This window comes from Pyrgilauda ruficollis, unplaced genomic scaffold, assembly GCF_017590135.1.
Source record: "Pyrgilauda ruficollis isolate IOZ18807 unplaced genomic scaffold, ASM1759013v1 scaffold39, whole genome shotgun sequence".
Lineage (NCBI taxonomy): Eukaryota > Metazoa > Chordata > Aves > Passeriformes > Passeridae > Pyrgilauda > Pyrgilauda ruficollis.
In genome coordinates, this window is record NW_024525378.1 from 6,142,502 (window position 1) to 6,154,782 (window position 12,281).

General features: G+C 43.9%; 1 protein-coding gene across 2 annotated transcripts in view; it reads left to right on the top strand.

Annotated features, from left to right (window-relative positions):
• The window catches only part of DHRS3 (dehydrogenase/reductase 3), a 29,014-nt gene extending 20,958 nt beyond the window's left edge, over positions 1 to 8,056 (top strand). For both annotated transcript variants that reach the window (XM_041476591.1, XM_041476592.1), the window contains exons 2-6: positions 1,373 to 1,516; positions 2,582 to 2,701; positions 3,431 to 3,669; positions 4,670 to 4,795; positions 6,025 to 8,056. In XM_041476591.1, coding sequence (XP_041332525.1) covers positions 1,373 to 1,516; positions 2,582 to 2,701; positions 3,431 to 3,669; positions 4,670 to 4,795; positions 6,025 to 6,109 — 714 coding nt within the window. In that variant the 3' untranslated portion in view covers positions 6,110 to 8,056. The remainder of the gene's footprint in view (positions 1 to 1,372; positions 1,517 to 2,581; positions 2,702 to 3,430; positions 3,670 to 4,669; positions 4,796 to 6,024) is intronic.
• Positions 8,057 to 12,281: the final 4,225 nt, after the last annotated feature.

Here is a 12,281-nt window from a genome sequence, read left to right on the forward strand (position 1 = left end):
TCTTTCAACTTTCAGAAAACTCAAAAGATTCTTTTAATCTTTTAAGTGTAAGTGCACTTATTTTTAACCATTAAAAAAATCAATATACTGGTCAGATTCATACAGACTCAGTACACAGTAGTGTGAGAAGGAGCTGTTCCTGGGTCACACATACTTGGAAATAGTGTGTGTATGGAAAATTTTCAGTGTAGCAACCATTTCTTCTCTCTCTTTTGGATCTTGCTCTTAGAGTCACAGAACAGTCAGCTGATTGCAGTAACGTGCTCCATTCAGCAATGTATTTTTTGCAGAACAAGAGTGACTCACCATTTCTAACATGATAAGTGCTGAGAAGACTTAGTTGAAGAGCAAAAGCCATAGATCAGTTCATTCATAGATATCTTAAGTAACTGAGATGAAATGATGTTCCTTCCAGTAGCCTTAAAATAGTAGCAAATAAGGTTGTGTACTCAGAAAAAATATTGTGGTTATGTCTGTTTAGCTGCAGATTAATGTTTGAAGGACAGTGGTGGAAGCCCCATCTCAAACTTGATGTTTTTGCCTCACTAGAAAGAATTGTACTGGACAAAGCCCCATGATGAAAGTTAATGAACCTGGTGACTTTTCAAGTTATTTCTATTTCTGACCTCACTGATGGTGTAGGAACGCAGATAGGGGTGGCTGGTTATGTCTCATTGTAAATCACATCCATGCTCCATTGTTTGAATGCTTGTTCTGTGAATATTCAGAATTTTCTTTGTACAAGAAGCAGTGTTTAATTTTTATTGAGTTAAAAGGCAGTGGCAAGTGAAATCCTGCATATAGGAGCTACAAAATAAATTCATGCTTGAAATTTCTCACTTTAGGATGAACCCTTGTTTGAAATGCACGTGAGACACCAGCCTGCAATCAGCATTGGAAGTAATTCCTAGGCTGAAAAAATACATTTTACTACAGAGCAGATTTTATCTCCATACATAAAACAAGTATAGAAGACACCAGATACTCAGGAACGTTTGTGGTTTTAAATAAATTTGTCATTCTGTACATGTGTATAGCAAAAACAGGCAGAGACTTGAAATGACACGATGCAGAAAAATTTCCAAATATTCCATATACCAGTCACATTAGACTTCAGATGTGAGTTTTTGTTTTAGCTTGTGTTGCTTGTAAAGAATCTGTAAACAGAAGATCAGCAGCGGAGCACAGGTCCCACTTGATACTCCCCATGTAACAGAAAGTCATTGCTTTTCTTAAATGAAGCAAAACAACAGCCCTGGCAGTGAAAACACATCAAAGATTTCCATCAAACCGTTCAAGTCAGAAGCATGCTTTAATTATTTCAGATACGAAACAGAAGCAGTTCGCCTCTAACAAAAGTTTCTTGCTGCAGATCATCCTGTGGGGTCGGACTGAGAAGTGCCTGAAGGAGACCACGGAGGAGATCAGGATGATGGGGACAGAGTGCCACTACTTCATCTGCGACGTTGGGAACCGTGAGGAGGTCTATCGGCAGGCCAAGGCCGTGAGGGAGAAGGTCAGGGGGAAAAACACTGCTTGGGAGGGGCTGGGGGAGCTGGGGGCTCCCTGTGGGAAAAGGAGACTCTGGAGGGGGAGACTCATTATGTGTAATGTGTATTTTATATATAAAATGCGTATTGTGGAGTATAATGCACAGATTATAAAAGCCTGCCCCTTAGCAGAGTTCACCCTGGAGGTTTCATAGATCATTTCACAAATTTCAGTGTTAAATAACAGCCCCCTCTATACCCATAGGCACGTAAATGGATCAAACTCAGCTTGCTCTCAGCAGCACTTGGCTCACAGGGGGAAAAACAACAGAGCATTAAGAGAGGAGAGAGCACCAGGAGGGTAAATGAAGGACAGCATGAAAGACACAGGGTGCTAAGATGTCAGCTGCATTTATAAACTTCCATTATTAGCCTTCACCTTCATCCTTGCTTCTTCCGAATCAAAGTGCTTTCACTTTAAATAGTGCCATGCACTTCTGGCTCTGCACAGCTCCCTGACAGGAGGGAGCAGCCAGGGGGGTCCAGCTCTGCTCCCAGGGAACAAGGGACAGGATGACGGGAAATGGCCTCAAGTTGCACCAAGGGAGGTTTTAGATTGGATATTAGTGAAAACATGTTCATGGAAATGGTTGTAAAGCATCAGAACAGGCTGCCCGGGGCAGTAGTGGATGTGACCATCCCTGGAAGTGTTCAAAATCCATGTGGATGTGGCACCTGGGGAGGTGGGTTAGTGCTGAACACAGTGGTGGAGCTGGATTGGTGGTTGGACTTGGTGATCTCAGAGGTCTTTTCCAACCTTAGCAATTCTGTGATTTTGTGATTCAGTATTTGATGGGAAAAAAAAAAACATATTGGGAAAAAAGGAGGGTGACCACACAGACAAGATTGTACAAAGTCCAGCTATCTGTATGAGGTGATACAAAGGATTACAAGGCCCATAGGCAAGAATGTCAAAAACCATGAAAATAACAATGTATTTGGGCACTAATGGCTATTCAGCTCTAATGGAAATGGCTGATTTGTGAGGAGAGATACCTTTTTTCACAAAATTTTTTTTTTTTTTTCTGCAGGTGGGTGACATCACCATCCTGGTGAACAATGCTGCTGTGGTTCATGGGAAGAGCCTGATGGACAGCGACGATGATGCCCTGCTCAAATCCCAGCACATAAACACCCTGGGGCAGTTCTGGGTGAGATAAGCTCTTGTGTCCCATGTACTCAGAGTTGGGAAGGAGAGTGACACATTACAGCCAGTAGATCTTTCTAAGGGATGCTTGGTAAAACCAGTCTGTCTTGAAAACAAGAGAAAAAACAATGTGAGGGGCAAAGGCAGGAGGAAAGAGGTCAAAAATAAAAAAAAAAAAACCAACATAATTTTTTCAGTAGTACTCAGTAAGTGATGCTCTTTATTCCCATTCTGTGATTTCCAATAAAACATTTGATGTCTTTGTCAAAGCCTGAGCTCACAGAGGAGTTTCCTGTGTGGTGATGTGAAGGGAACATCAGAGGAGTGTGGGACTACAGGGAAGGGAGCTATGAAACTCAGTCCAGTTTGAATCAGACAATAGAAATTAAAAAGAGCTTCTTGTGATTTCATCACTTACTTGAAGACTTTATCCTGTAAAAGTTCTTAAGCATAGAAGGCACTTTGTTCATGGCCTCTATCTGGGGGTACTGCTTATGTATGTGCTAGGAAAGACTTTTGTTGTGTTTCTACACAAACTTTGCCCACTTAGAATCTCAGAAAATGACAAAACAACGAGGTCCTCTGCCCCTCCTTTGCTTACATAGTGAACAGGAACACTTGGGCTTGTGTCTGTGTCACCTTTATCTTTTTCAGTCAGTGCTATTTTTGTTGTATCACTGCTAAGCAATTTTTTTTTCTTTTCTTTTCTTCTTTTAACTCTCTTATTCTTCAGACCACCAAAGCATTCCTGCCAAGGATGCTGGAGCTCCAGAATGGGCACATTGTTTGCCTGAACTCTGTCCTGGCCTTGTCAGCCATCCCTGGTGCCATTGACTATTGCACCTCCAAAGCCTCATCCTTTGCCTTCATGGAGAGCCTGACCCTGGGGCTGCTGGACTGTCCTGGGGTGAATGCCACCACAGTCCTGCCCTTCCACACCAGCACAGAGATGTTCCAGGGCATGAGAATCAGGTCAGTCCAGGGGAGCTAGAATAAAGCATCTCATTTTAAATGAATCATCAGAATACACTCCTAATTAATGCTTCATTTAGTTAAGAGAATTTGATGTCTCATTTGGCTGCCTGGGAACAGAGGGTCACTTCAGGCCACCTGGGACCCATCAGACTGGTTCCCTCAGTGTGCTGGGATATTCCTGCACCACCCTGTGCTGGGGAGACATTGACTGCTGCTGAGAGAGCTGGAAGCTGGCTTTCCCTGCGTGTGTTCAAGCCATACCAGACAGGGAGGGGAAGCCATCTGCAAGGTCTGCAATGTTCATGCAGAAAGAGGAGTCTACAAATTACTTGAGAATTAACAGTACAAGTTCCTTCTTTATTCACTGGAATACTTAATCCTTTCCCACTGAAAGGAATGACAGCCACTTACTGAAGTGAGACTATCAGTACCTCCTTTTTACCTCTGTCCAAGAGAACAAGTAATGGCTGTCCAAATTAATCTTTTAAAGTGGGTAAAATAACCTTTAATACAGCTTGTGCTCTCTTAGTCAAGAAAATCTGCAGTGTCAAGCTCTTGCAGGAGCTGGGAAAAGCCTTATGTTTGGTATTAAAAGCAATGGAGGAAAATATTTGTCTTTCACCTGTCAAGGATTTGAATCAAGCAAAGAGGAACAGAGAGTAAAAGGAAAAACACCATCACTGAAAAGACAGCATTTGGTGTTGGTTTGCATTCAAATTAAGAAAAGCCCTGAATCAGGGCTCTGATTACTCTCTGCCACTTCTCCCTGAGGGCACCAACATGTACATTCTTAACTGTTTAGCTAAATGGGAACTTGCCTTTCTGCTTTTGGGCATTTTTGGCTGGAACTGGAATTTTCTGCCTCTAAGAAACATAGCCTGTGCTGGGCATGTTTGATGGCCAGTTACCAGCAATGACTTAGAGTAACAGGACGTGGTCAGTAACACCTCAAAGGAGGAGTTGGTTCAGCTGTAATTATTTTATTTCCTTTGTTCAGGTTCCCTAGCCTTTTTCCTCCTCTCAAGCCAGAGACAGTGGCTAGGAGGACGGTAGAAGCTGTTCAGATGAATCAAGCCTTCCTGCTCCTTCCATGGACAATGCACGTTCTTGTTATCCTAAAAAGGTGAGTATTTCCTTTGCCCAGCAATAGCCTGGCCACCTAGGGAAGGTTGGCTCTGTGTCTGCTCCCTGAGGCAGAGCTCAGGCTGACTGAACTGCTCTCTCATCTCTTCCCTTGAAAGACAGTCATGGAAGCAAAAGGGAGACACTTTGAAATTCCCTTTGGAGATTTTTTTTTTTTTGTATAACCCCTCATGAAACCAGTTTTGTTCCCAAAATTTGCATTCCTGAGGTGTAAACTGGGTTTTTGTCTAGGGAATTTCATAATCATTAACTTGCACAGGTAGTTGATTGGGATTTATTAAGTCACTTGTTGAACTCCAGGCTTTTTATGGTGCAGCATTTTTGAACTATAAGGCCTGGACATCCCACCTGCATTTAGAGAGCATTGCCTATGTTACATCAGTGAAACTATTAAATCAATATTTTTGTGTATGACCAGGACTGAAATTTTAAGGTACCTAAGGAAAAAAACCATAACTTCATTTTCTGGAACAAGCACAGAGGAAGGACATTCACAGTTGTGTTTCCATGACAGTTTGCACTAAAGCCTTTGGAAAAGCTGCTGCAGTCAGGAACTAAAACAAGGCAATAAGACTTCTGTGGAAAATAATTTCAGTATTGCATTTCAAACAAGAAAAAATAATTCACAGTAAATGCTTTGCTCTGAATGTAAAATTTGTAAAATTTGTAAAAAAACAAGAAAAAATAATTCACAGTAAATGCTTTGCTCTGAATGTAAAATTTGGAGTAAAAGTTACCAGAAATTCTGTCAACAAGAAAAAGGGCTGTTCCTTTTTATTTTGAGAATTAATAGGTTATTTTCCATTACAGTAGCTGTCAGGAAGTCAGGTCTCTATCCATTCTTTAGGACAAGGAGGCCACATGCCATGCACAGCCAGATGGCAGGTTAACCAGAGAATTCAGGTTAAATCTGTATATATCAGAGTATTGTATTTAGAAGGAGTAAAACATAATGGTATCTTCCAAGTTAGAGCTTTTACAGACTTTTTTGGATAAATATTTCTGTAGAGAAAGAGTGACTGGGTGGAACTTCCTCCCTGTAAGCCTCCTCAGAGCAGGAAACTGATGCCAGTTTTGTCTGTGTCTCTCACTAGCTGGCTTTTGAACATTTGTGTATTTATGTCCATAAATGCATATTTACACCTCTCTCATTAGAACAGATTGAGGGGTTTGTCTCATCTGCTCCTTTTCTTTCTGCTTCTACACCAGCATTCTCCCCCAGGCAGCACTTGAAGAAATCCACAAGTTTTCTGGGAGCTACACCTGCATGAACACTTTCAAAGGACGAACATAGGCTGGCACAAGGACTGCTCTGCACTGAACCCAGCACGAGCATGAAAATCCTACAGGACTGTGAATCAGCAAGTCTTGGCTTTCAGCCTGTTCATGTGACTTGTGCTGCTCTGAGGCAACACATTTCTTGCAGGTCATATCCATAGTAACATGACCTTTGCACAGGATTGAGTGAGTGGACTGTGGACCCTTGGAAAGAAAAACAGAAAGTGTGAAACGTTTCTATGGTGTTTAATTCTTTAGAGTTCAATTGTTAAATCTACTCATAGTTTTAAGATGTGATTTTTGTTTCTGAAGTGTCTGTGGGCTGTCTCAGTGGAGAGGCATCCCATCCCATCCCAAACTGCCCTCTCTCCAGAGGAGCTGCCACTGGTTTCATGTCAGCTTTTTGAATGGGGAACTTCGAAATTACTTTGAAGAACTAAAAGATATGGACAGTTCTTCTTTCTCTTTCTTTACTTTCCATCCCATGATGAAGCTGTTCCCAGCACACACTGGGGAAGGAGCAAACCATGAAGCAATGTTTTCTTTGCTAGAGGCCACCCAGGACTTCTCTTTCTGGGCCCAAAAAAGCTGTTGTACTTCCCCTGTGGAGGCTGGACAGGAAGGCTCAGGCAGCAGAGCTGAGAGCTTAAATAGTGGAAGATTCTTTCTGTCACTGAACTCACATGTGAAATTGTCGTTCTGATTTTTTTTTGTTCATTTCTGATAAAATATAAATATATTTTTAGTGTTAATCCTAGACTGCCACACATGTAGGCAGCAGCACATTGGGGATGAACTAAATCTAGAACTAAAGCTAGAGCCTGCTTGTACAAACACACATTCACTGACATAATCCATGCAGAGGAAAATCCATTGTATCAGTCTGCACAGTGAAGTGGAATAATGCTCTAAGAGTCAGTACTGTTGTGCTCATGAGATGTGAAATTTGGGAGCACATTTAGCAAAGACCTGATTAAATGCATTTTGAATTCATCTGGGTATAAACCCATTGTGCTTTAGGGACATTGAATCAGGCACTGATCAGCCAAAAGTGATAAATATGCTTGGACTGAGGTGCCAGAAGCAACTAGACATTATTTATTTTTGTAGTGAAATATTCTCTTGGTCAGCCTAGGAAGGGCAACACTGCATTCCTGTGCAAAATGCAGTGAGCAGCACATTGGAGCACTACTAAGAGAGAAATTAATATAATTGCAATACAGGAAGTAGCAAGTCCAACTGGAGACACCTGAATGAAGTGCCTCAGGGGTGGATGTGTGATTAAAGGAGTGAATTTAGGGCTCCTGACTCGAATTTCGAGCTTTTCTGTAGATGTCCTGTGTGGCTTGGGGCAAAATGTGTCACCTGAAGGAGCACCCTGACCTGCAAAGCAGATATTTCTAGTGTTTCCCTACCTCAAATTGCAAGTCTGACTACCTAAATGTCTGTCAAAAGCTCAGCAAATTCAAATGCAGCATGTTCTAGAAAGGAAAAGCAGTATCTGTTCATAGACCAAGAGGTTCTATACAAAAATTTAGATGAGGACAAAACCCATATGCCACAATATATCATCTCCTAAAAGACTTCTGAGGTACAGCAGAAAAGCTGTGAGCTGTGTCTAAAATACTTCTTTAATGGAGACCTGCTACTGAGGTGCAAAGGTGTGAATCAGGTTAAAATCAGGTCTGGCCTTACTGCAGACCATTGGATTTCTCCTTTCTGGAGCTCTCCAAGAGGAAGGTGCTGCCAGAAGTGCCACTGCTGAATTCCCTCTGCCTGGGTGAGTGTTTGGAGGGGCTCTCCTGCCTGAGTCAGTGCAGAACTGTAACCTGGAGCACTGTGACACCTCTGAACATGTTTCTTAAATTCCTTGGAATTCCTGGATGTCTGAGGCTCTCTGGAGAGGATGAAAAGAAACTTCTCTGTCATTTTGAGACCACCCTAATAGATGCTTCCACCTTTATTTTTTGTCTTTTCTTTTTTTTTTTTGAGAAGCCCATCTCACTGGAAGGTCAAGTGCCATGAGGGGAGAACCCTTCCAGGATCTGCCTGGAATACTGAAGGTACCAGGTTTGCCAGGAGAGGTTTGGGAGAGGAAGATCTGGTGATACCAACTTTCCCCTGTGCTCTGTGATCCATTCCAGTTTCTCATTAATCCCAGCTGGGCGTGCCAGGCTTGTAGCTGCAAGTGCAATCAGCTGTGGTGAAAGAGCAGCGTCCCCTTGAAATTAAACCTTTGTGCTGAGATTCTGTTCATTGGTAACTTCCTAATGCAGAAGTGAGGTAAAAGCACACCCTGGAATCCCCATTCATCCCCAGATCCTGTCCCTTGCGTGGGTCTGCTCTCTCCCTGCACCACAAAAGGTGTTCCCTGTCTGCAGAGCTGCACACTGGGTGCTGTTGTTTCTTCCTGGTGAATACAAGCAAGGCTGTATTCTCATCCTGAGACTCATCCTCTCTCTCCTCTCCTGTCACAACTCCCTCTGTCTCCCCCCGGGGTCCCGGAGCGTTCAGCAGGTCAAACAGCACTCACGGTGGGGGAGAGGGTTGCAGCAAGCAGAAAATTATGAGGAAAACATGAACTTGGCTTTGCAGATAGCAGGGAAGAGTTGGGTAGGAGTTCCCTGCGGGGTGGGCGCTGCGAGGCAGGACGGTGCCCACTGCGAACGGGGATGGAGACACTGAAGAGTTTTTGTTTTTTAATAGAAAGGCTCCTCTGGAATGCCTGCTGAGGTCTGCTGGGACCTTCCCACATCAGGGTACTGTTGGGTAATCTTGAAGTGCTGCAAATGTGGACGAGCTTTGTTGAAGCCCAAGGCCTTCTCCGAGGAATTTCCGCCCTTTGATTTACTTTAATTTTGATTTTCCCCGCTCTCTCTGCTGCCTCCTGCTCTCCACTGCACAATTCTTTTTTTCCTTCTGTTTTCCTATGTCATCACTGCAATTTTCTGTGCCACCATCTTGAAGCCAGATGTCATACAAGAGTCTGGAGTAAATCAAGATTGGGATATCCATTTATTATCCTGCTGGAGGAATCCAGGTGAGGCTGCAGGAGCAGGTCACAGGAGTTTCATAGGAAATTAGTTTTACTTGCTCCAAACTCTGAAGAAGTAAAAGAGTCCTCACTATGGCTCTTATACAGGAGATTGCTGCTGATTTAAAATTTGAGAAACATGAGCTAGTTTGGAACATGTTCCCTTGACGAAAAAAAAAAAAAATGCCAAATTTAAATGGGAGGATTTTTCAGTTCAAGGTGGCTACAAGGGCTGCTGTTTATAGTAAGTGATTTTCAGAATAAGCAAGGCAGGGCAGGGAGAGGAGGAGTCCTTTGTAGAGGAATCTGATCCCTCATGTTCGATATTTCCTTTTGTGGTTTTTGATGAGAAAAAAGTTCACCCTCATGCACCCCTGGTGAACTTTAAAAAGGTTGTTCCAGCCATGTCCCTGCCAATGGCATGTTTTTAGCAACATCACAAAAAGGAGTGGGCCCTGAAAGTGGGAGCTGTACCCTCCCCGCTCACCCATTGTTCTGGTGAGGTTAAAAAGCAACAGAGTCTGTCCCTCAAGTTCTTCTAGAACTGCACAGAAAGTGCCTGGGCAAGTGATTCTGATGTTTGCAAAGAGAAACTTGTTGTACTTTTATGTAATGTGTTAATTAGTGTGGGTGGGTATGATCAGATCTAGTCTTGCAAGCCTTTCCGACAACTCCCTGAACACTCCCACCTTCAGATATTAACAGACAGCACTTGCCAGGGCTCCTCAAAACCCAGAAACAGGCTCAGTGCAGGCAGAGCATAAGTGGGTGCATTTATTTCAAAGAGAACACATCTGCTTGGAGCAGACATTAATGTGGCCTAGTGCCTTCCTCGAGCTGAACTGCAACTGTTGAGAAAAGAGCGCAAGGTGATCCTTGGAGCATCTCTTTTGTTTTTATTTCTTCACCTGGATTTAATAAATTTAATCTAGGTGACAGCCACTTTTTCGACAGTACTGGTTCCTAAGTTTGGGGCAAAGCAGGATTATGTCAAATGCAGCATTTTGCATTTTTACCAACCAGCAGCCCTGGGAATGAGAATATTCTGCCCTGTTTGCAGCTCTCACCTCCCCAGCACTAAGATCCTGGTATGTTTGCAGTCTGAGCAAACCTGTCAGTCACCAGCAGCAGTTGCATTCTCTGGGGAACTGAATCCTCTTTGACCTCACACTTTTCTGAGGGAGATGTTGAGCTGTGAGTAGTGGCAGCCACAGATTCAGGGACTTGGAGAAAGACAAGAAGAAAACCAGAACTTCACCTGCTCCCTGCAGCTCATTCTCTTCTGTCCCGTGTTCCCTGTGGGAAGGTGGCAATTCAGATTCTTCTTGCCCCCTTCACCACCTCTGTTCTCCTGAGGTCACCTCAGCACCTTCCTTCCCTCCCCTGGGGAAGCTGAAACCCCCTGTCTGTGCCCCAGGGAGTGGGATCAGGAGGGGCAGAGCAGACAGGGGCTGCTGCAGGGGGCTGAGCTGCCCCAGCTGCAGAGCACAGCTGGAAGACACAGGACACACCTGATTGCCCCTGGACCGTTCCTGTCATCTCTGCTTTCAGCATCACACCCCCTTCTGTTCCTGTAACAGATCCTGTGAGCAGGAACACACACTGACCCAGCCTGCCCAGGCTGGACTGAAGGCACAAACCTCTGAGACAATTCATATCTTCACACCTTCCCAAAGAGTCCAAACTTACTAGTTCCTTATGCTCACCTCTGTTATGGGCACTGTGACATCTTAGCACAGAAAAAAAATTAAGACAGATGTGTGATGATTTTTTTTTTATGCATCATATAACGATTTTTTTTCTGCATAAAACTAGAACAATTCCTCCTTAAATGAGGGAAGAAAGCACTGTAGTTGGAGTTGGAGAGTGACTGAAAAGTATATGAGAATACAAAATAGAAGATAAGATGCAATCTTAGGGGGAGTGTGATGGCCCTAAACAGACAGAGGCAAGATGCCACCTTACATCCCTGGAGTTACATAATAACAGGGGCGTGTGATTTCCAGCCAAATGCAAAGTCTATAAAAGAAGCCCGTTGTCACTCCTGCTCGTTCCAGTGGGTCACCATGCCCTAAAAAGCAGTCAATTAATCTTGTAGCTTGCTGGCTCGGAAACTCCAATGTGCTGGTAACTGGCAGCTGACTCTGGGTTTTTTTGAGGGAAGGAAAGCAGCCCAGCCATGTAAAAGCAGGGATCAGTGTGACTCCCTACTCACTTTCTCCAGCTGCAAGGGCCATCCATCATGTGTAGGTACTACAAGGACGTGGTTCTCTGGCTTGTGTCACTAATCATCCTGACCCGGGGCTTCTAGGTAGATGTGATTCCATTTCCTATTTTTTTCTTAAGAAAAAGCATTTTTAGATATTATTTTTCTTTACCTGAGTTAGTTGCCTCTGTATTGTACAGGCTTTTCACAGACAGCCATCCTAGACGGGAAGATTTCCCACCTATGTTAATCAAGTGATAATGAAAAGAATATAGAAGTGAAGAGTTCCTGTTGGATGTCTTCTTTCTCCAAGCCATGTGGAACTAAGAAGAGGAGCCCTGTTGGGAAGATCAATGCCTTAAATCAATCCATCTCAGAAGCCTGCTGGCTTCTGTCTGAAAATTATCCTGGCTTCCAAAATTGTCTTCCTGCAGGTCCCTGGGGCACTTGGCAGTGAATTTGGTTTCCTGAGCAGGTCACTATCACAGTGCACTGGTGGAGTAAAGAGTGCACATGCAAACTCTGAACAGATGGATTTAAAATTCTAGTCCCACAGGACACTCCTGACAAATCCAGGGTGAAGAAGGAGGCAGCCCCAGGTGTAACCAGGACAGACCTGAGCACTGGGGGAGGCTGTGCTTGTCCGTAGGTGCCAGAGAGCTCAGGGCACAGCTCCCACCTCCTGCCTCACATCTCACCCCTGACTGGACCCTTGGGCCACCATGTGCACACCCTGGGCATCAGGAGTACATGAACTGAGATCTTCCTTCATTTTTCAGGGTCAGACCCTTTGGATGTGGCCACCAGCTGCCCTTGGGCATCACTGCTGATCTGATCAGTGTTCCCAGGCACTGGGCTGGCACAGGGCAGCACTGACTTCAGCTCTAAGATAAGGAGGCAATTCCTTGCTATCTTTTCCAGGAAAGTCACCTTTTAGTGCCTTTTTGC